General features: G+C 39.2%; 1 protein-coding gene across 3 annotated transcripts in view; it reads left to right on the top strand.

Annotated features, from left to right (window-relative positions):
- Positions 1-25,118, top strand: part of Ccdc122 (coiled-coil domain containing 122) — a 75,492-nt gene that overhangs the window by 45,695 nt on the left and 4,679 nt on the right. Inside the window, exons 4-6 of one of the 3 annotated variants that reach the window (NM_001310648.1) lie at positions 6,466-6,507; positions 9,202-9,600; positions 10,304-10,420. The exons of 1 other annotated variant lie outside the window; for it this stretch is intronic. In NM_001310648.1, the coding sequence (NP_001297577.1) occupies positions 9,271-9,600; positions 10,304-10,420 (447 nt within the window). In that variant the 5' untranslated portion in view covers positions 6,466-6,507; positions 9,202-9,270. The remainder of the gene's footprint in view (positions 1-6,465; positions 6,508-9,201; positions 9,601-10,303; positions 10,421-25,118) is intronic. One more of the 3 variants, NM_175369.4, reaches the window with a different exon arrangement.

Below are 25,118 nucleotides of genomic sequence, written 5' to 3' on the forward strand. Positions count from 1 at the left end.
GTGTGTGTGTGTGTGTGTGCATGTGTACATGCATAGTGGGAATCCATGCATGTGTACACATGTGCACATGGTGGCCAGAAGTCACCATCAGTTGTCTTCCCACAGTAATTTTCCTCCTTATATTTTGAGACAGGGTCTCTCAACAAATGTGGAGGTCACCAACTTGGCTAAGCTGGCTAGCTGGCCAGCTCTAGAGATTTGCTTGTCTTTGTCCCAATCCTACCACAGGGCTGAGTTTTCACTATAGAATTCTTTTACTTTGTTTTCTAGGTTTATTCCTGGATATTTAATTTTTTTAAACTTTCTATTGATTCTCTGTGAGTTTCACATCATGTACCCCAGTCCTGCTTATCTCCCCATTGTCCCTTCATATCTGCCCTATGCCCTTGCAGAATCCTCCCCAAAATAACACACACACACACACACCAAACCAAAGTATAGAACACATCTCATCCTGGATGATGTAGTGTGTCACAGTGTGTCCCACAGTATATCCCTCTGTCCACACATCTTCACTTGCAAATGTTCATTGCAGTGAGTCATTGGTCTGGTTCGAAATCTCTGGTGTCTGTTCGAAATCAATATTGGGTCCTCACCAGGACTCCTAGTTATCCTGTTGTTGCTCTGTGTCGTGAAGATCCTGCAGCTTTGGAACAGCAGGTCTAGCCCTTTCATGTATCCTGACTGTTCACAGATGATTGAGTGAGCTGTCTCAGAGCCTTGGATCCAGGCCTGGGTGGTAGCTGAACTGGTCAGCATACTGGCTCTTCCTTATTCACACCAACAGGGCAAGCTCTGCAGTACTGCTCTGGCTAGGCCACCCAAAGCAGTCATCAGCAGGAGGCAGGATCAGCTCTCTTGCTTATTCCCTTAGGGCCAGCTCACCCACACCCATGCTTCCAGAGCCAGCTCTACTATGCTGCCTAGTAAAAGCACAGGGCCCATTCTCCCAAGTACTGCAGCCTGTGAGGGGTTAAACCAGTTCTCCCACTCTCACAGCCATACTGACATCAGGGCCAGCTCCACTGTGTTGCTCAGGTGAGTTACAGGGTTTACTCTCCTGAATGCTGCGGTCAGTAAGGAATAAGGCAAGCTCACCTGCTTTCATGACCCCTTGGGCAGATTTCCCAACTGCCACAAGTGGTGTGCTGCAGTGGAGGGGAGGGCATCACCCCACCCCCACACCTCCTCAAGGCAGATGAGTGGCAGGGCCAGCGCTTCCTTGCTCTTGTTCTCAGGGCTGGCTCGCCCTTGCCTCCTCCCTCTACCAGGGCCAGCACTACTCTACTATGTTGCCAAGAAAGGTGCAGGAGCAACTCTTCTCAGTGCTGTCAGCAGTGAGAGATAGGGCCAGTTCTCCTGAGTGTTGCATCCAGTGAGGGCCAGCACTAGTTCTGCACAGCCCTGGACATCCAGGCGGTCCCTGGCACCCAGACCAGGGCATCCCCATGTTCTCTAATGGAAATATGAGCCATGGACATGGGCACTGAGCCCTGTCATTGCATAGGCAGGGACTCAGATGTGTCCGTCAGAGTCAGCGGGAGCTGGGACCTTACCGTAGCCCCAGTGATAGGGCTGGCCATGGGGCTCGTGGTCCCCTGGGCAATATTCTCTAGTCACACTGTGTGGCATGTCAGCAAGCAGGTATCTCTGGCCTGCCAGTGCCATGCACTGGAGGGCACATCTGTGGGTGGCATGGCATCTGCAGTTCTCTTATCTTCCTCCTTCTACACTGCACTGCCTGGGTTTGATTTGATTTTTGTGAGTCCTAGGTATAAAACAGCTTCAGTTACCAAGCCAGGCATCAAGCTAGGATGAACAAAGGACAGCCACCTGCTCTGCCCCTGACCGAGAATAAGAACATCACCACCAACAAGCTGTCTTTCTGTCCATTGGGGAGGGCAAGAGGAGTGTTCCTAGGTATTTTAAGCTATTGTGAATAAATTTTTGTCTTCCATATCTTTCTTGGTGCATTTTTTTATACTTAAAAAGGTACTAGTCTTTGTACAATGACTTTTTTTTATTGCCTTGCTATTTTGCTGGAAGTACTTATCAGCTTTAAGAGTTTTCTGATAGAATCTTTATGTTCTTTCAGATGTATTAGATTATGTCATTTACCAGTAAGGATAATATGACTTTTTCCCCCCTCCCTCTCCCTCTCCCCCCTCCCCCATCTCTCCCTTCCCCTCTTCCCTTCCCCCTCCCTCTCCCTCCCCCTCCCCTTTTCCCTCTCCCCTTACTGTAGTAGCTAAGACTGAGCACTGTCTAGAATAGGTGTGCAAAGAAGGGGCTGGAGAGATTGCTCTGCAGTTAACAGAGCACACTGCTCTTGCAGAGGACCAATGTGCAGTTCCCAGAACCCATGTCAAATGGCTCACAACTATTTGTTTTTTTTTTTCAGCCATGCAATTTTTTTTATATATATAGACAAGTGAACCATTTAGTTTTACTATGCTGTTTTTACTTGAGAATGAATTATAATGAGGTAGAGATCTAACATTTAATAGTTAACAATGTTTTCAGCCTTGCTACCTAAATTGTACATTTTCTAGTGGTTTGAAACGACTAGAGATGACACAGAATCCGTAGCTAACTTTATTAATACTCACTCTCCCTAAATTAGACAATCTCTGATAATTTTGCACCTTGTCTTTAATTTTTTCCTTTTTTGTTTGTAAATTATTTTTTATTAGATATTTTCTTTATTTACATTTCAAATGTTATCCCCTTTCCTGGTTTCCCCTACAAAACCCCTACCCCCTCCCCCCTCCCCTGGCTCACCAACCCACCCACTCCCACTTTCTGACCCTGGCATTCCCCTACACTGGGGCATAGAGCCTTCACAGGACCAAGGTCCTCTCCTCCCACTGATGACCAACTAGGCCATCCTCTGCTACATATGCAGCTAAAGCGACAAGTACCACCATGTGTTTTCTTTGGTTGGGGATTTAGTCCCTGGGAGCTCTGGAGGTACTGGATGGTTCATATTGTTGTTCCTCCTATGGGGCTGCAAACCCCTTCAGGTCCTTGAGTCCTTTCTCTAGCTCCTCCATTGGGGACCCTGTACTCAGTCCAATGTAGGCTATGAGCATCCACCTCTGTATTTGTCAGGCACTGATGGAGCCTCTCAGGAGACAGCTATAACAGGCTTCTGTCAGCATGCACTTGTTGGCAACCGCAAAAGTGGCTGGGTTTGGTGATTGTATATGGTATGGATCCCTTTGTAACTTTAGCTCCAAGGAATCTATGCCTTTTGGCTTCCATGAATAGTGTACCTGTCTGCACAAACTCACCCACAGGTGTGTGTGTGTGTAATTAAAAATCAAAATATTTTAAAATTGAAAGACTTTAAAGAATGGAAAGAGTAGCCATCCTTGCTTGAGATTTTAAAATAAATGCTCTCAGTTTTTTCTTACTTAATATACTGTTGACTGTATGTTTGTGAAATATAGCCTTTACTTTGTTGATGTATATACCATCTATTACTAATTTCTTTGGTGATTTTATTATGAATTATTATTATCTATTGAACTTTGACAAATGATTTTGTGCATTGACTGAGGTGAGCGTGTGGTTTTCTTTCCTTACATCCACTTGTGTGTTGAATTATACTTACCAATTTGCATGTTTTGTGCTAATCTTGCATCCTTGCAATGGAGTCAACTTGGTCATCACACATCATCCTAATGTGTTTTTTACTTCAGCTGATAGAACTGTATTGAGAGTTTTTGTACCTATGTTCCTCAGGGATCTTGATCTACAGTTTTCTTTGGTCCCTGTGTCTGTCCCTGCCTGCTGTTGTCATCCTGATGATGCTGGCTTTATAGAAAGCATTTGGTAGTGTTCTTTCTGGTTTTATTTTTGGAACAGCTTGAGGAGCCTTGGTGTTTTTTGTTTGTTTGTTTGGTTGGTTGTTGGTTTGCAACTGTGACACTTTATTATGCTAAGGGAGAAGTATCAAAACATAATTTTAGAAATAATATGATTGATTTCCTGAGCAAAATTTACTGTTTTCTCCTAGAAAACATAAATGCAGATATACATACTATAAAATATGAAAACTATCATTACATGCCCTTATATAAAAGCCTACTAAATGGAACTCACAGTGTCTATAAATTATGTTTAAAATAGATATCAATATTGTTTAAATGATGCATTCTTTTTTATTATTTTATCTTTCCTTTATACTAACAGTATAAAATAGTTCCCAAAAGTAGTTTCTCCTCCCTCTACTTTTCCAAGTTCCACCTGACTTCCTCTAGATCCACACCTCCTCTGTTTCCCTTTTTAAAAAAAAAAAGAAAAGAAAAGAAAAGAAAAAAGAAAAGCAGGCCTCCCAGGGTTATCAACAGATCACAGCATAACAAGTTACAATAAGACTAGGCACAAACCCTTATATAAATGTTGGACAGTAGGAGCAAAGGGTCCCAAGAGCAAGCAAAATAGTCAGAGTCTCCCCCCAACCATTCTCTCTCTCTGTCTCTCTGTCTCTCTCTGTCTCCCTCTCTCCCTCTTTCCCTCTACCCTCTCTCCCTCCTTCTCTCTCTCTCTCCCTCTCTCTCCCCCCTCCCTTCCTCTTCCCCCCTCCCTCTCTCAGGAGTGCCACAAGAACACTAAGCTACAAAATCACAACACATATGTAGAGGACCTAACTCAGATCCCATGGATGTCACTTCAATCTCTGTGACACACTGTGAGCCCTACTTAGTTGACTCTGTGGGCTCTGTTCTGGTATCCTCGACCCCTGTGGCTCTTGCAATCCTTCTGCTTCTTTGGGGTCCCCTCCCTCTGCCTAGTGTTTGTCTGCTGTGAGTCTCTGCATCTGCCTTCATTTGTTGATGGATGATGCCTCTCTGGTGATAGTTGGGCTAGCCACTGATCTATGGGTATATATTATAGAATATAATTAGTATACATTTCACAGAATTTTTTCCTAGTCTGTTTTATCCTGGGTCTCTGGGCTATCCAGCCTCCGGTTCCTGGCCATCTAGGCAGTGTCAACTATTGGTCAGACACTCCCAGAAGCTCTTGGAGTCATGATAGATAATAGGCTGAAGGTTTTGTAGCTGGATTGGTGTTCCAGTCCCATTGTTGGAAGCTTTTCCTGGTTATAGAAGATGGTCAGTTCAGTCATCTTTAAAAGAAAGAACTAGCCTTAGTGCTAGCTCTTTAAAGGTGCAATAGAATTTGTCAGTGAATGTGTCTGGACCTGGAGTTTTCATTGTGGAAAGTTTTCTTTCTTGTTGCCTTAATTACAGTGGTGATTATGGATCTGTTTATACTTTATTGTTGCAGTAAATCTCCAACCCAAATATGCCCCAGCAATGAAAACACAGCTCAGTTAATATGAATACATGCTGTATGCCTAGATTGGGCAGATCTGCCACTACACTACCATCTTCCCATCCTATGAGATCCCTTAGAACTTGTGGTTTCTCCAGGCCATGTGCTTCTGCTCAGCTTTTCTTCGTCTTCCTCCTCCTCTGAGTCCTTTCCCTCTTTCATTTTCTCCTCTCTCTCCCCATCTTCTGCTCCACCTTCCCTTTTACCTGCCCAATCATCAGCTCTCCTTTAATTTACAAATGAAGGTGGGAAGCAGGTTTACAGGAAATCACCTGAGTGCTGACTCAGTTCTTGTTCACAACCACTCACAGGAGAACGGAATTAACATTAAATATAATTAGCTCCAGGGCTAGCCACAATACTTAATATCTGTCCATACTTGAGTTTTGATAGGTCATCTATATCTAGAAATGTATCCATTTTTTTCTATATTTTCTAGTTTCTTGGCATTTGAGTTTCAAAGTACTCCTTAATTATATCTTGTATTTTATTGCCTTATTAAGTAATTTCTCCCTTTTCATCTCTAATTTATGTATTCTCTCATTGTTTTTATTTATTTGTGAAAGTGTGTGTATCCACACTCGTATCCCATTGTGGAGGTCTGTGGACAACTTAGAGGAACCCATTCTCTCTTTTCACTATTTGATTTGTGAAGCTAGACTTCAGGCTTGGCAGTAAGCACCTTGACCTTTACTTGCTGAGCTAACTTGCTAGCCCAGAGCATTGTTGTTGTTGTTGTTGTTGTTAGTTTGGCTAAGAATTTATCAATATTATTTATTTTTTTCAAAGAACTTGTAAGTAGTCTTGTAAGAGTTTTCTTTTAAACTCCATTTATGTCACAATCTTTATTATTTCCTTCCATCTGCTACTTTTAAGACTAGATTGTTCTTGATTTTTCAAGGACATTGAGGTGCATCATTAATTTATTTCAGATATTTTAAATTGTTTTATGTAGATATTCATTATAAACATTCCTCCTAGCTGCCTTAGCTGTATCCCAAAGGTTCTAGTAAGCTGTGTTTTTATTTTCTCTTCTGTATTAGTTACTTTTCTTTTGCTATAATAAAATATCAGGACCTGAGGCGACTTACAAAAGGAATTGTTTATTTTGGATTACAGTTCTCGAGGAGAGCCCATAATGGCTATAAGGAGTGACACTGGGTAAGTAGGGCAGGAATCTGAGAAATCTTAACCTCACCCAGAAGGTAAAGAGTAAAGTGGAAGTGGGGAGATGCTTCCTCCAGCAAGGCCATACCACCTCCCCAAAACCCCTGAATGGGGGACCAAGTGTGTAAGTGCCTGAGCCTAGGGGTCCTTTAGTATTCAAAACAGCGCAATTCAACTCAAGGCACTTTTCAGTCCTTCTCTGCTTTCTTCACTGACTCACTCATCATTCAGAACTGCACAGTTGAATCTCTGTGTATCTCTGTACTCTTTACATATTTTATTATTTGCTAGCTCTTATTAGATACAATTACTTTGATTCTTTTATAGTTGGTAAGACTTCATTTGTGTTCTAGGATATGGGCTGTTTTAGAGAAGATTTGATGAGCTGCTAAGAGGAATGTGTGTTCAGTGTCTCTTGGATGAACTCTTCTCTATGTATATCTGTTAAGTCTGAGTTTAAGTCTGGTATAATTTAACTTATATTTACTTGAACTATGTTCATTTAGTTCAGATGACTTATATAGAAAGATTTAAATAACTCACCACTGCTGTAGCAGTACTTATCTGATGTTTTATGCCCATTATAGAAGCCTCAATGTTTGATGTATATGTACCAAATTATTTTGTCTTCCTTGTGTATTTTTTCCTTTTATTAATATGTTGTGGTCTTCTTCATTTTTTCTCGATAATTTTGGCTCAAAGTCTATTTTATCATGTACAAGAGTAGATATGCCAATATCTTTTCAGTTTCTGTTTGCTGGGTAGATTATCTTCCATTTTTTGACCCTCGGTGTGAGTGTCCTTACCAGTAAAGTGTTTTTCTTGAAGACAACAGAAAGTTGCATCTGGTTTTTAAGGTCTGTCAGATAGCCCATGTTCTTTTGCTGGTAAATTGAGATAATTTACATTTAAGGTTATTATAGACAGATGTTTACTATCTCCTGTAACTTTGCTGGTTATTTTTTATGGCTAGTTGGGTAATTGTCTGTGCTTTCCCTCCTATTAGTACCAGAGGGTTACTAGCTTATCGGGTTGAGCATGACGGATTCCTTTGCTTAGCCATTCCTCTTCGGAAATGTATTCTTCTCTATGTTCTCATTATCAAGACTGCCTTTCTTCCTTTTCTTTGCATAATATTCCTTTAAATATCTTGTGGAGTAGTGGGCTGGTGGTCATGCTCTGCCTTAGTTTGTGCTTGTCTTGAAATATATTTATCTCTCAATTTGAAAAAGGCTTTGCTAGATATAACATTCTTACCAACTTCTATTTTTATTAACTAAACTTTCGATCTATATATGTTATTAAAAAGATATACCTCATATGTTTATTGATCTAGCAAATAAAATGAAAATTGCAAACCACAGGATCAAATATTCCTAGGTTCAGTCAGGATTCCAGTTTGTTGCCTTTTCTATTTCACATCCCTGTACTTCAGTTTTACCCTTTGTACAGTAGTGATAATAATGGTAAATGGTGAGGGTTTAGCAGCTCACTGGAGCCTTCCTACCTTCCCTTTCACCTTTGACATGGGTAGCCTGCACCAGAAGTATGCTTAGTTTCACATAGGACAATTTAGTTTTCCTTTTTCAGAAATGCCAAGACAAGGAACTCGATGAATACATATCCCTGTTTAAGAGGACTTAAGAGTCTAATTCCCCTAAAAGCCATTTAACAAAGAAGTACAACCCCGAGCATAAGAGCAAACCCAACCAAAATCAGCAGAACCATCAGGAAGAGCTCCCTGCTCTCAAGCATATGCGGCACTAGCAACACCCGTGTCTCCCAGGCATGTTCATGATAAATACCACTGCCTTGTATGTCACTGAGGTTTTATGGTAGTGGCACCTGGTAACTGATACAAATAGAATAGGTTATAGAGGGAGGAGGGAAGTCTGATTTGTGTACATCATGAATTTGAAGTGGCCCATGGCAGTTGAATACAGAACTTAATAACCACATATAGTCTGTGAACCGTCAGCAGAAAATACAATAAAATGGGACCATTTACCTAACTGCTTAATACGTAGAGAATGATGAGAAGAAATATGGTGAGTAAACACTGAGGAAGTCCCATATTTGAAGGGGTTGCTGACACTGAGAAGAAATAGTAAGACCTGAGTTAGGAGAGCCAAAGAAAACTGGTCACTTGGAATCAAGGTTTTACTAAGGAGGCACGAGTAAGCCATGGCTGATCCCCTGAAGGCAAAGTAGGTACTTTGTCTTTATTTTGCAAATGAAGAAAATGACATTTGGATGGGATAATTAAGCTTGTTTCGTGTGAGCATAGAGATTGTAAAAATGAGGAGACTAGTCTCTAGGTTACTTAACTCTGGCTATTTAATTTTTACCACACTGTCCTATTTGAACAAATAGTTCAGGTACCTATAAAAGCATTTTAAAGTAATCAAGCACCTGCTTTACACATAAGATGCTAAAATTATATCATTTTAATCCTTTAGAATTAGATGAGCAAGTAAGAAATACACAACTCTGAGACTGTTCTATAATTCTAAAATAAGTGTATATTATGCTATTGCATGTCTTCTAGTATGAATCATTTCTCTATATCTAATAAATGTACGTTTTTATGTTGTGATTTCTTATGTGCATTATGATTCAAAATAATAATTTTCCTCTCAGCTTAAACAATCAGTTAATCATTAATGATATTTATAAAATATATTACAGATTGAACTTCATGAGCTTGAAAAACAAATAGCGACTATTGCTGAAGAAGCTAAAGAAACAGACAGGCAAATGCATCGGCAAGATGCTGCAATGGAGAACTCTAAACTTCAGTGTGGACGCTTAGAAGCTCAAATTGAGTCCTTATATTCAGAAAGTTTAAAACTTAAATTTGATACAGAAACAGCCCAAGAAAAATTTGAGGAGCAAATGATAAAATATAATGCATATTATGTAAAAATAAAAGCTTATAAAGATAATTTAGGAGAGATAAAAAGCCAATGTCCATTTATGACTGAACTCTATGAAAAACGAGATCTTATCAAAAACCTAAAGACAATGAAAGAAGATCTTATGGAAAACCTCCAAGATTCACAAGGGAACTGCACAATACAAATACAGGTTTGAAGTGCTACTTGTCAAGCCCTTTTCTGTTTTTTATAAGTATACCTAATCAATAATAATCAAATTAAGAAAATGTGTATAGCTCTACATTCAGGAACTATTTTCTCAATTTTTAAAACTTAAGTTAGTACATATGGCAATCAGATATATAAGTTAAATAGCAATTTCCTGAATGTGCAGATGCCTAAGGTATTTATAGATCACCCGTGGGTTTATAAATATATATGGTCAAAATCACAGTGAACAATTAATCTAAAAGGTTCAGCCTCTAGCTTCTATTCTGAAGAATGCTGACCAAATCAGTTCATGCGATTAATGCACACAAGCTGAATTCATAATTGCCTGTTGGATATCTTTGTATTCCTCTCACTATTCCTAGAGGACCATAGGGAAAGCAACTTAAAATACCCACCACTCATTGCTAAGCATTAAAAAGCACCCTGTGTACTCTTGTCAGGGGAGCATCAGCACACCTCTGCTCTCCTTCATGTTTTGTTTGGTTTTCAGTTTGTGTCTGAAATCCAGGTTTGCTTTGTGCTAACAGTGGTTCTTTATGTTGTATAACTGTAGAAGCAATGTTCTAATCCTACTTTCCAAATTTAAATTTTGATTTTGCTAGTTTCCATAAATTAGGAAAGCCCTGAAAAAGTCTTGGAAGATTCATTTTGATTTGTATCTTTTAAATTTTACAAATATCCAGGAAGACATTTCAGAGATAAAGAATAAAATTATGACAGTAAAAGAGTCAATCACTGAGAAAACGTCTTTTGTGGAAGAAGAGAAAAAGACACATGAAAAATTAAGAAAAGAAATAGAGGTGAGTCTTAATTATCTATATTTAAATATTTCATGAGACTATGTCTAGACTTATACCATCTTTGTATTTCCACAGTTTACTCTTGATTTTCAAAACAGCTAGGGAACAAGAAAGAACTTGACTATAGGCCATTAAAATATAACAAGAGATAACACTCCATTAAAACATGTGAAAGCATTCAAACAAAGCAAGTGATCACATTAAACACTTCATGGGATGAAACATGCCTATATAATGCTAGCACTTGGAAGAACAGAGTTTGAAGCCAGTCTATAAAGCAGTACCTGGTCCAAAAAGACATCTGACTTAGAATTCTCTCCAGTTCCTCCAGGTCTCATTCTGCCTATCACTTAGTACCTAATTAATGGCTAGAGAGCAGAGGCTTAGATGGTTTAAAGGGATGACCATTCTAGACACTGGAATCTTGAAAATAGACTAAAGGCCATTAAAAAGCATTGCTGTTCAACATGTCTTGGTTTGATATTTGCAACTTTCAAGAGTCAAGTTCAAAACAACTATAGATAAAATGAAGATGAAGTTGAGTTCTTGCTGATCATCCCAGCATTTGGGATACTAAGGCAGAAGGATTGCACAGGTTCCAAGCTAGTCTAGGCTGCAGAGTGAGACTCTGTCTCCAAACCAAAATAAAGCAGCAATGAAAACAAAAGGGAAGCTCATTCCTAACATGCCAGGTCGCGCCCTAGACTTTGTCATTCTGGTTTGTATGGACAGAGACCAAGTATGGAAAATATTTTTTACCTTTAACACAATTTAGAAAATAAAATGTTTATTTTAACTTATTTGTAACTAATGGCATGATATGAAAACATCTAAATAATCTGAAGATTAAAAAGTCTTTACCTTTATACACTTTCAGTACATAAAACACTGATTTTATCTTATAGTTTAGTAGGTATTCAAATTAGAGTAGGCATTTTGTTTATTTTTGTTCTGTAATATTCTTTTATCTATTATTTGTATAATAATTTATTAGAATGTTATAAGTAGTAAGGTAGTACATGAGTGGTATGAAAATAGAAAAGCAATTAATGAAGCCAGGCGTGGTGGCACACGCCTTTAATCTCAGCATTTGGGAGGCAGAGGCAGGCGGATTTCTGAGTTCAAGGCCAGCCTGGTCTACAAAGTGAGTTCCAGGACAGCCAGGGCTCTACAGAGAAACCCTGTCTCGAAAAACAAAACAAACAAACAAACAAAGAAAAGAAAGAAAAGAAAAGAAGAGAAATGAAAAGAAATGAAAAGCAACTAATGAAACCGAGAAGAGATGTGGAAGCAGTCCCCATGCAGGAATAGCAGAAGTGAAGTAAGCTAGACTCCCAGTGAGATGGCTCAGCAGCTGAGGGTGCTTGCTGCCAGGCCCCACAACCTGAGTTCAGGTTATCCTCTGACCTCTACACATGAGCCATTGTGGCATGCACTCGCCCACACATATGCATCACGGCACACCACACTGCACCATGCCCATCCCCTCCACACACAAATAAACACAACATTGGCTAACTATGTGCAGAGTGCTAGGTGGAATTTCCATCTCATATACCTATGCATACTCTCTTAAGAGTATTCAAGAAATACAAGAATAATTTTAGTTGTGTTAAACATTTTAAAAGACAAAAATACCTTCATAAACTCGTTGGTTAAGTATTTTTACTTTCATAGCAATAGAGAAGATGAGCAGCTCTTAGAAATATTTGTAAGACGTAAAAATAGGAAGAAAAAGATAAGGACATGTTAAACAAATGGAAACCCATGAGTATGTGACATGAAAATACTTAATTAATTATTTAAGCATGTATATCTAAACAACAACCAAAAATCAGCAACAAATAAATGAGCATTCAATTCAACAATTTTTTCCTGTATTTTCTTTTTAAACAATATTTTATTTTGTTTTCAAATTACCTTACAGTTTAGGTTTCTAGTGTGATTTGCGCATGCATTTCATGTTGGATAGCCATCCTTCCTTCTTCCTCCCTCATCTCCCATCCCTTTCACCTCTGTGCACTTTCACCCCAGTAATCCCCTTTACTTTGTTCTCTTGTCTCCCCATGCCTCCATTAAAGGCTCTTTTCTCCAGCCTCTTGGCCCCTTTCTAATTTCCTGGCTTTTATATTTATCCTCACCTTGAGACACATAATTAACAGTTACAGGCTTGGATCTATATATGGGAGATAAAGTCTGGTATTTGTCATTTGGAGCTTGGATTATATCACTTAATGATAATATTTTCCAGTTCTATATATTTGTACATAAATGTCATAATTTCATTTTTCTTGTTTAACTTAATAAACTTTCATTGTGAGTGTGTGTGTATATATATATACCACATTATACTATCCATTCATATGTTCTTAGACATCTGTTTTCTTTATCATTATGATAAAAAGTAGTGATAAACATGGCTGTATAAATCTCTGCAATAGGATGAGCCCTTGTGCGTATGGCCAGGGATGATAGAAGTTCTATTTTTAATACTTTGAGAAGCATCCACTCTGTTCCCTATAGTGGCTATACTAAGCTGTATTTTTGCCAGCAATAAATAAGGGCTCCTCTTTCCCATAGCATTTCTAGTGTTTCCTGTTGTATCTTCTCTTGATACCATTTGACCAGGGTGAGATGGAATTTCAGAGTAGTTTTAATTTGCATTTCCATGATGTCTAAAGACACTGAACATGTTTAAATCTATTTATTGGTCATATATGTATTTATTGGTGATAAAAGAGCTGTCCAAGCAGGACTGGAGAGATGGTTCAAGGGTTAAAGCTCTTACTGCCTTTATGGAGGACCTGCGTGTGGTTCCCAGCATACATATCACCTCTTAACTGCTTGTGACTTGCAGCTCTGGGGAATCTGATGCCTCTGGCAAGATAATGTGGTAAAAAATTATTAATCAGTAGAAATTACAAATGTTGACTATTAATTTATTATTATTATTATTGTATTGATTTTTGGTTCCTATTATTTTCAAAAAACTATATATGATATATATTTTAATTGCTATAAAGCTGCCAGAATATTGCTGCTACACCTTAGATTCTATCACCCTACCACAACTAATGAGCATTTAACCAATTTCATTATTAAAAGAACTGTTGGAGTAAACACCATAGCACAAAATCCTTTGCACCAGGCATTAGTACTAGATCTAGGCTCTGTTACTTTCTCTTAATATTAAGTTTTTAGTAATATACTTTCTCTTAATAATTATGAACAAAAATGTCCTACATTTAAAATAATTTCATACTGTTTTATAAACTTGCTTCCTCATGATGTTATTTGGGTCAATACTAAATTTGGCCTTACAAGGAACCTCACATTTTCAATATTAGTTCCTTACAAAGCTATATCTGTAATTTGAACTGCATATGTGAATGAAATTCCAAGGTCCTCAATTGGAAACAAAGTTAGAATGTTGTTGAGCTGAGATTTCAGCATCTGCTCTTAAGAGAAGTTTTCTGCTACTGTGGAGCCCTAGTAGTAAAGACAACTGTTTTTCACCTCACTGTGTCCAAATACGTGAAAGAAGCAACTTAAAGGAGGAAGGGTTTATCTTTGCCTCCCAGTTCAGGGGGTATGGTCCTTTGTGATGGCTACTCCTGGTTGTCCGCTTAACTACATCTGGAATGAACTATAATCCAGGAGTGGAGGGCACACCTGTGACCCAGATCTTGATGCTGGAAGACACAGGCTTCTGACCCAGATCTTGACATGGAGATCTTGAGGTATAGTGGCCATGAAAACCTTAGGCCCAGGCAAGGTAGAAGGAAATTCACTCTTCTTTGCTTGTTTGCACTTACTTGCCAGCACATCTGTTGGAACCTACTTCTGCAGAATTCCAACTTATACAGAAGACCAGGTAAAACAACTAGCCTCATGGGACTGAGAAACTATTAGATTCTTGGACTTCCGATTCACAGCTGACCATTGTTGGGTTAGTTGGACTACAGACTGTATGTCATTACAATAAATTCACTTAATATAGAGAGACATTCCACAAGCTCTGTGACTCCAGAGAACCCTGACTAATACATCCTTTATGACAGGGAAGACACAGAGAGTTCATAGCATTAGGAACATGCAGTTGGCACTCCTCACATCTTGCCTGTACACTGGATACAGAGATCTCCTGCTGGAGGGATGACCAGGCTGAAACTCTTTAAGGGCCACCATTATTACCCTGTGCCAACCAGGTAGCTTCCATGCTCAAAATGTCCTACAGTCTCTCAAAACAATGTCATGAGCTGGGAAACAAATATTCAAAATGAGCCTGTGAGGACATTTACATTCAAATTATAACATCCATAATAATAACTAAGACAACAGCTGGTCTAAAGACCTAAATCTCAGGACAAAACAGAAATAGATACTCTACTAAGTATTAAAATCTTACAAATTCAGACGTTCACCAATAGTTTAATTGAATTTAGAACAGAACTCAATACTTTCAGAAAAAATAATAAAATTCAGAGTTTGCAACATATGACTCCTATTTGTTAATAATAAAATAGTAGTAGATGTGAAGAAAGAGAAAACGGTCCTCTTGTAGCAGAGGAATATGTGCGTGCTGAAAATACAGTTCTGCTTGTCTTGGCAGTTGCTAGAGAGTGAGAACTGCTATTAAGCATTCTACAGGGAAAATGTCAGTGTCCTGATGGGTATGATGAGCGAAGAGAACTATCAAGTAACAGAACCACACAAATCAGAATGGACAAGAGGAATTATTGAAATGAAAAATGGAATTAATAGATTAGACACAACAGAACACAGATTTTCTCTAATCTAGAGCACAGTTCAAGTCACTGGTCAAAGCACTGAGAGAAAGAGGAGTGAAAAAATAAAGAAATTGGAACAGCCCAGAGACCTTGGAGCCAGATTAAACAGTTTGACATCTGTATACTTTTAGTTCCAGAAACAAAAAGAGATAAAAATGAGACCTAAAAAAAATTTGAAGAAATATTGGCCAAGAATTAAACATGAAATAAAGTATATCTTGAAGATTTAAGAAACTCAGTAAATTCAAAACAGGATAAATAGAGTAAAAAGTATCTGAGGTCATTAAAGTTATTAAAACTAAATATAAAGAACAGACTTTACAGCAGGCATAAAACCATTAACTACACAAGAGTGATGATAAATGATTTTTAAAGTCAAAAGCACTGATGGCTAGTAAACAACAGAAAGCATGTTGAAGTATTAAAATGAAAAAACCTATTGACTAAGAATTTTATATTTTATGAAATGCTCTTTCTTAAGTAAAGGTGAAATAATGAAATTTTCAAATAAGCCAAGCTGATAAACCTCATTTCCAGTGTATTTTCACTAAGAAATGCTAAATAGCCTTCTTTTCCCCTATTCATTAATTTATTTATTTTACATCTCGATCGCTGCCCCTCTCCTCCCAGCCCCCCTCTTACACAGTCCCTGACCCCAACATCCCCTTCCCCTTCCTCTCTGAGAGGGTGGAGCCCTCCCCTGAGTATCACCTAACCCTGGAACATCAAGTGTCTGCAGGATAGATGCATCCTCTCCTACTAAAGCCAGACAAGGCAGTCCAGTGAGAGGAATGGGATCCAAAACAGGCCCCTGCTCCAGTTGTTTGGGACCCACGTGGAGGCTGAGCTGTAAGTTTGGTACATTTATTTGGAGGGTGCCTAGGTCTAGCCGGTGTAAGCTCTTTGTTTGGTGGTTCAGTCTCTGAGAGCTCTAAGGGTCCAGGTTAGTTGACTCTCTTGGTCTTCTTATGGAGTTCATATCTTCTCTGGGTCCCTCAATCCTTCTCCCAACTCTTCCGTACGATTCTGTGAGCTTCCCCCCCACCCCCCAATGTTTGTCTGTTTCTCCATCTGTTTCAGTCAGCTGCTAGATGAAGCCTTTCAGAGGACAGTTATGATAGGCTCCTGTCTACAAACATAGCAGAGTATCATTCATAGCATCAGGGATTGATACTTGCCTTAAGTTGGGCCAGTTATTAGTTGGCTATTCCATTAGTCTCTGCTCCATCTTTGTCCCTGCATTTCTTGTAGACAGGGTAAATTTTGGGCCAAAAGTGTTGTTGGTGGGTTGGTTCCTTATCCCTTCACTGGGGGTCCTGCCTGGTTACAGGAGGTGGCCACTTCTGGTTCCATATCCCCAGTCCTAGGAGTCTCAGCTAAAGTCACTTCATAGACTTCTGAGAACCTTCCCCATCCCAGGTCTCTGGCATGTCCTAAAGATGCCCTCCCCCTGCCCCACCCCCACACTCTTACTCCAGCCAGCCACTAACTTCCATTCATTCTCTTGGCCCTTGCCTCTCTCTTCTATCTCTCCCCACACTTGATCCTAAACACACACACACACACACACACACCTTCCCATCCCCTCTCCCACCCAGTTCCCTCTCTCCATCTGCCTCCTATGACTATTTTATCCTCCCTTCTAAGTGAGATTCAAGCATCCTTGCTTGGGTCATCCTTCTTGTTTAGCTTCTTTGGGTCTGTGGAGTGTAGCATGGGTATTCTGTACTTTTTGGCTAATATCCACTTAGAAGTGAGTATATACTATGCATGTCCTTTTGGGTCTAGGTTATCTCATTCTGGATGATGTTACCTAGTTCCATTCATTTGCCCGCAGAATTCATAATGTCCTTGGTTTTTTTTTTTGTTTTGTTTTGTTTTTTGTTTGTTTGTTTTTCGAGACAGAGTTTCTCTGTATAGCCCTGGCTGTCCTGGGACTCACTTTGCAGACCAGGCTGGCTTCAAACTCAGAAATCTGCCTGCCTCTGCCTCCTGAGTGAGTGCTGGGATTAAAGGCGTGCCCCACCACACCCAGCTTTTTTTTTTGGAATGTCCTTGTTTTTAATAGCTGAGTAATACGCCATTGTGTAAAAGAACCACATTTTTTTTTTTTTGTATCTGTTCTTCAGTTGAGGGACATATTTGTTGTTTCCAGTTTCTGGCTACTATTTTTAAAGCTGCTTTGAACATAGTGAAGCAAGTGTCCTTGTGGGATGGTGGAGCATCTTTTAGGTATATGCTCAGGAGTGATATAGCTGGGTCTTGAGGTAGACGTATTCCCAATTTTCTGAAAAACTGCCAAATTGATTTCCAGAGTGGTATAAGTTTGCACTCCCACCAGCAATGGAGGAGTGTTCCCTCTTGCTCCACATCCTCAACAACATGTGTTGTCTCTTGAGTTTGTTTTTTCCTTTTATATTAGCCATTCTGATGCGTATAAGATGGAATCTCAGGGTCATTTTGATTTGCATAAAAATGATAAATAACATTTTTAATGCAGTAAGGAAATGATCCTGCAAAAGACTTGAAGTGGAAAACATGTGGATGAATAAAGGAGTACTTTTCTTGAATTGCTTAGAAGTTGATTGAAGGTATCAGGACATAGTCAAACCACTTCTGAACAAATGGATGGTTATAATAAGTGAAACAGATACACCTAGACCACTATCCTGCTCAGACTAGCAACTGCTGCCATGCCTGCCACTCATCCTTAAAGACCTAAGGACAGTGAAGTGAGTGAGTGCTGACACACTGCAGCTCAGCAGCTGCAGCAGGGGCCACAGTTTGGGACACTCCCTGTGCGTCATCTCTGAACCAGCCTAGAAAGTGTGTGCATGCTGGCAGTCAGCCCACAGAAGCTGCACCACCCATGAGTTTCTGCTGTAAAAGGACTGTCCTCTCCCTACTACTGCTCCCAGAAAGAGCCTGACATGCCCACCCCAGCCGGTAGTGGGCAGTGGATGCCAGACCTGTAGTCACCATGACTGCCCTGCCTTAGGATCCAAAGCCAGATGTACATTTACAGAAGTGCCTATCTGGAAGGCCACACCGGCTTCATTGGAACAGTTGATCCCATCTCCTGTGAAAAGTGCTACAAATGACATTACTAGGAAAGGCAGGAATTTCATATTTCACTGAGTGAAAAAGTGGGACCAGTGTCTTCTATTGCAAGTCATTTGTTTTTGGTTGTTTTGTATCTAGGTTTATAAGTTTTGGTTTTATGGTGTTTTTGTTGTTTGTCATGTTTTTGTCTCCCCCACCACCGTTCACCCCCCCTCCTCTGCCTAATGAGTTAATTAGAGATTTAGTTATTCCTTCTTGTTGAGTATGTTATAGTTATTTGCAGTTTTGTACACTGTCAAGCTATGGTGGATTTGCTTTTGTCTCATCAGAATATATACATCTTGCTAGTTCTCTCTTTCCTGCACCTACTCATCTGCATTTCTCCACTTACATAGTCTCTCTGCCTCTCCTGTCTTCAACCCATCTTCCTGCCTTCTCCTTCACACCTTGCCAGTTTTTTCTCTGTTCCCATCCTTTTCATTTTACTACAGCTATCAGTCATAATACCACCTGGAGGGACTTTAAGAAGCTTACCAGGTGACCTGTTCTTCATGAAGTCACCCCTAGGCCAAAACTCCTTTTCAGTCTGCAAGCTTGGAAATTTAACATTGTTAGCATCTTAGAGTCAGGTATCCCATATTATTACAAAAAAAAGCAAACTTTCAAGGAGATAGGTAATTTATGTGAGTCACTGCTTCTCCTTTATGGAAAATACCTTGCTAGAAGCCACGTTATCACAAGATTTGATACATGTATGAAAATCAAGTCAATTACATACACCTCAGTGTTCTTGACCTGTAGGCAAGTCTGTGGGGGCATTTTCTTGATCACTGATTGATGTAGGAGGGGCTATCTCACTGTGGGCGGTGCTACCCTTGTGTGGGTGGCTCTGGGAGGTAAAAGAAAGCATGCTGGAAAAGTCATGAGGAGCAAGGCAGTAAGCAGCAGGACCCTCAGTTGAAGAAATGAATTCCTCCATAGCCTCAGCTTCAGTTCCTGCCTTGAGCTCTTGCTCTGACCACCCTACCTGATGGACTTGTGACTGGACAGATGAACCAGAGAAACTCTTTCCTTTCAGTTGCTTTTGGTCAGAGTGTTTTATCACAGCAACAGAAAGCACACTATACAGATCTACACTGTTTTAAAGAAATTTGATATATTGAAAAGCTTATTTTAGATACAGTTTCATTATTTAATCTATTTAGTAAGTTGGGATTATGTCATTTCCATTATTTGTTGGTTTCATATAGAATTCCTTTAGATATCTTTTTTTTTCAGGAATTGTATTAGGTTTCCATATTACCACTTAAGTGTCCCTTAATTTTAGCTGAGCAAGCTGAACAATACTCTTCCTGTATTCTCTCCTTCATCCACCTCTCCCTTTCCCCTCTCATTGATCCTCCCTTTCAGTCCCTATCCTTCCATAACTATTCTATTATCCTGTCCTAACAAGATCTGTATACCCATTTTATCCCTTACTCTACCCCTAAGCTCTGTGATCCTACAGACTGTAGCTTGCTTATCATTGACTTAGTAGCTAATATCCACATGTAAACACATACCTGCCATATTAGTATTTCTGTGGCTGGGATACTTCACTCGGGAATATTTTTTCTAGTTCTTTTCATTTACCTGCAATTACATGATGGCATTTTTTAATAGCAGGATAATACTCCATTATGTAAATAGACTATATTTTCTTTATCCATTCTTCTGTTGAGGGATATTTACTTTGTTTACAATTTCTAGATATTATGAGTAGAGCAGCAATAAGCATATTGGAGCAGGAGGAAGTGTCCTTTGGGTAGATGCCCAAGAGCTGCATAGCTGAATCTTGAGGTGGATTCATTCACATCCACCTGAGGAATTGCCACACTGATTTCCATAGTGGATTTTTGTATTCCCACCTCAAGGGATGAGCCCGTCCCTTGTTCTACATCCTTCCCAGCATAAGTTGTTGCTTCTTGTATTGTTTAGTCACTTTGGTGTTTGATGAAATCTTTAAGTAGTTTTGATTTGCATTTCCCTGATGACTTTTAAGGCTTCTCATCTATTGAGCTTTTGAGAATTCTCTGTTTAGATCTGTATCCCATTTTTAATCGTTTTTTCGTTTGTTTGTTTGATTTGGTAGCTAGTCTTTTAAGTTCTTTCTATATCCTGGATATTAGCCCTCTATCAGATGTATAAATCTTTTTCCATATTCCAGGCTGCATCTTTGTCCTAATGAGACTGTCCTTTGCTGTGCAGCTTCTCAGCTTCAAGAGCTTCCATTTGTTAATTGTTGACCTCAGTCCTTGCACTATCAGTGTTCTGTTCAGGAAGTTGTCTCCTATACCAGTAAGTTCAAGGCTATTCCCAACTCTCTCATCTATCTGGTTCAGTGTGTCTGCCTTTATGTTGAGGTCTTTGGTCTATTTAGAGTTGAGTTTTGTCTGGTGATAAGTATGGATCTATTTGGATTCTTCTGCATGTAGCTATTTAGTTATGCCAGCACTATTCGTCAAAGATGCTGCCCTTTTTTCCAGTGTGTGTTTCTGGCTTCTTTATAAAAACTCAGATACCCATGCATGTGGATTTATGTCTAGGTCTTCATTTCAACTCTAGTGATCAAAATGTCTGTTTTTGTGCCACTATCAGGATGTTTTTATTACTATAGTTTTGTAGTACAACTTGATATTGGGGATATTGATACTTCCTTCAGTTCTTTTATTATTCTAGATTGTTTTTAACTGTCTTGTGGTTTTTGTGTGTGTGTGTGTGTGTGTGTGTGTGTGTGTGTGTGTGTGTGTGTGTGCTTCAATTTTCTTGTATCTGTTGAGACTTGCTTTGAGTTTGAGTATGTAATCAGTTTTGGAGAAAGTTACATGAGGTGCTGAGGAGAAGGTATATTCTTTTGTGTTTGGATGAAATATTCTGTAAATATATGTTAGGTTATTTGATTTGCAACATCAGTTAACTCCAGCATTTCTTTGTTTAGTCTTCTCTGGGTTACCTGTCTCTTGTCAAGAGTAGGGAAATGAAGTCTCCCAATAACAGTCTTGTGAGTGTCAGTATGTGATTTAAGTTGTAGTAATATTTCTTTTATGAACTTTGGTACCCTTGTGTTTGGTGCATCGGTGTCACAAATTGAAATGTCCACTTTGTAGGTGTTGTTTGGTTGGTTGTTTCTTGTTTGTTTGTTTTGCTTTTTGATAAGCTTGTAGTTTCCTTTCCTATCTTTTCTGATTAGTTTTTGTTTGAGGTCTATTATGTCAGGCTTGCTTTTTAAGTCCACTGTTTGGAATATCTTAGATAATGACTATCCTTGATGTTAAAGCATGTTTCTTGGATGTAACAGACAGATGGAGCTTATTTTCACCTCCATTCTGTTAGTCTATGCCATTTTATTGGGGAAATGAGACCGTTAATGTTGAGAGATATCAATGAGCACTGTTTGCTGGTTTCTGTTATTTTGTTGTTACTTGTAGTGTAGTGGTGGTGATGAAGGTGGTGTTGGTGATCAGGGTAGTAGTGGTGGTGGTGTGTATGCATGTGTTGTGTGTGTGTGTTTGTGTGTATGTGTGTGTGTGTGTGTGTGTGTGTGTGTGTGTGTTTGCTTCCCTTCTTTGGATTTGCTGGCCTGAGATTATTTATTCTCTGGGTTTTCTTGGGTGTAGTTAACCTCTTTGGGTTGGAGTTTTCTTTCTAACACTTTCTTTAGGTCTGGATTTGTAGATAGATACTGCATACATTTTGGTTTATCATAGAATGTCTTACTGTCTCCATCTTTGTGATTGAAATTTTTGCTGTATATAATAGTCTGGAATGGTGTCTGTGGCCTTTTAAGAGTCTTCAGCATACCTTTGCAGGCTCTGAAAGTCTCCACTAAGAAGTCCAGCGTTAGTCTCATAGGTCTGTCTTTATATGTTATTTGCTCTTTTTCCCTTGAAGCACTTCTTATTTGTTGTTCTATACATTTATTGTTTTGATTATTATGTGTAGAGGAGATTTTCTTTTCTGGTCCATTCCATCTGGTGTTTTGTATGCATCTTGTACTTTGGCAGACATTTTTTCTTTAGGCTGGGGAAATTTTTTCTATGATTTTGTTAAAGCTTTTTTTCTGGGCCTTTGATCTGGGTTTCTCCTTCCTCTATTCCTATTATTCTTAGATTTGTTCTTTTCATAATGCCCCAGATTTCCTGGATGCTTTATGCTAGGCGGTTTGTCGATTTAACATTTTCCTTGACCAAAATATCTATTTTTGTCTATAGCATCTTCAATGTCTGAGATTCTCTCTTTTATCTTTTTATTCATTTGGTGAGGTTTGCCTCTGACATGCTCGTATGAGTACACAAGTTTTTAATTCTCAGATTTCCCTTGGTTTGGGTTTTCTTGATTGATTTTATTCTTACTTTCAGCTCTTGAACTCTTTTATTCATTTCCTTCCACTATTTGTTTGTATTTTCCTAGATTTCTTTAAATAATGCATTCATTTACTTTTTAAGGACCTCTATCATCTTCATAAAGGCTATTCTAAAGTCTTTCTCTTTTGCTTCAGCTATGTTGGAATACTCAAAGGCTGCTGTCATAGGTTTGCTGGGCTCTCGTGGAGACATTAGTGTCTTATTGATTGTGCTTTTATGCTGGCATCTAGGCATGTAGGATTAGGAAAATTGCAATCCTAGGTGCTGTTATGAGGTCTTGCTTTTGTTGGGTGAGTGTTTTGTTCATTGGTTTCTGTTTCCTCTCTGGTTCTTAGGAGAGTTGGTTGGCTGTGTTTTGCCTGGTAGGCAATTTGTCTAGAGATGTGTTAGGTGTGACCAATGAAGGTTCCATCCAAAATGTGTTTCTAGGTAATAGAAACTGAACTTAAGAATAGAGTTGGGCTAGAGAGGGGAAGGAGGAAAGTGGGGTGTTCTACCAGAATCTGCTTGGTTCCCTGGGAATGGGGCAGAGAGTGAGGAAAGGCTACAGCAAAAGGTCTTCTACAGTGTTATGGATGATACCAAGGAATTGGACTTGGAAGAATGGAGGGAGAGGTGAAGATCTTCAGTTGGCCTACTTCCTTCACTTGTGAGAGTGGCCTGTGGGTTCCCAGGGACTTCTGTTAGAGTTGAAGTCAGGGATAAGGCAATGGGTGGGGTAAGGAGGTTAATAGGGGAAATCCAACCCACTGGAGATGGGCCAGGGGAGGAAGGGGGACTGCAGCAGGCTTTATGTGGCAGAGTTAGGAGTGGCACTGGGCATTGGATTTGGAGGAGCAAAGGGAGAGAGGTGAAGATCTCCAGTCAGCCTATCTACTTCCCTGGTTGAATAGTCTGTTGGGTCCCAGGACATGCCTGATGGTGTTGGGGTCTGAGATAAAGCAGTACATGTAGAGAGATGTTAGGAGTGGAAAAGCTGCGTGATCTCTTGGAGAGGGGGCAGGGGTGGGGGAAGGCAACCACCACTGGTTGGTCTGCTGCATAGCTGTAGATGAGACTGGGGTTTGGGGTTTGGAGGATCCAGAAGGAGAGGTAAAGATCTCCAGTGAGGTCCCTGTTTACCTGGTCAGGATCTATATTAATCTATTTTTAATCCATATGAAGTCATTTTTGTTTTGCTAACATATTAATGAACCTGGTTTGCTAAGTAGCATGCATTATCTGAATTGCAAAATTAACAAGAATTGAATATATGTATATATTATATAATTCATTACAGTTTATTTGAAATGTTAGTTGACAACTAACATTATATCAGTATTATGAAATGTTTATATTGCCATTCCAGTTCTTCTGTGATGCATAGTAATATTTCAACATGATTGCTTCCCTTGGTCATTCTATTTTATTTTGTGTGTTTAAAACTATTTTCTATGAAGATGAAATAGTCTACAGTATTGATTTACTATCAGAAATCTCCAGTCTGTAAACACAGGAAAGAACTCCTGGGTACTACTAGAGGGACTGAGAAAGAGACAGAAGCTGGGGGAGAGTGAGCACCTGGCCCAGTCTGAGTCCTAGGAGGAAAACTGAGAAGTACAAAGAAGGAGAGACTGGGGGCAGTTTTGAGAATCCTTGTTCCCCAAAGCTCTCTTCAGCTATTAGACATTGACATGGCAAGTCAGTCATTGTCACATACTGGGCAAATTGATTATTTGACAACTTGATACTTTGAATTTACTTAAGCTGCCACATTCTGACTTGTTGCAGTATTCACCTGTGTGTTTATACATATATAATATAATTATATGAGATTATATATGTTTATAACTATACTATATATATATATATATACACATATATATATATATATAGTAGGTGTCTATCTCAGCCCTATTATTACATAATTGTATTGCTTTATTTAAGGTAAACATTGGGTTGATGAGGAAGCTCAGTGAGTAAAGGCATTTGCTGTCAAGCTTATTTCTCAGAATCCACATGGTGGAAGGTGAGAACCAACTTCCACAATTTCTCCTGACTTTCACACACGTGCTCCATGACAATTACACACACAGACACCCACACACCCACACACATACATACCACCACCACCACTACCACCAAATAAATGTAATAATAAATGTTTGATTATGAGATATCACCTCAGATACATAAGGATGGCTGTTAACAAAAATGGCAAATAGTAATAAATATTTTGAGGGTATATAGAAGTAGGAACCCTCATATATTATGAGTAGGAATATAAGATGCTGCCAGCATTCTGGAAGATAGTTCTTCAGGGGTTAAACAGGACTTATGCATTCTATTCCTCTGTTCATTGCCAAGAAAGGTAAAAACATATGTGCACATCAAGCCCTATACATGGATATTCATAACAGCATGATGATGATAACTAAAAATGGGAAGCAACTCAAATGCTCA

Source organism: Mus musculus, chromosome 14 (genome assembly GCF_000001635.26).
Source record: "Mus musculus strain C57BL/6J chromosome 14, GRCm38.p6 C57BL/6J".
Classification (NCBI taxonomy): Eukaryota; Metazoa; Chordata; class Mammalia; order Rodentia; family Muridae; genus Mus; species Mus musculus.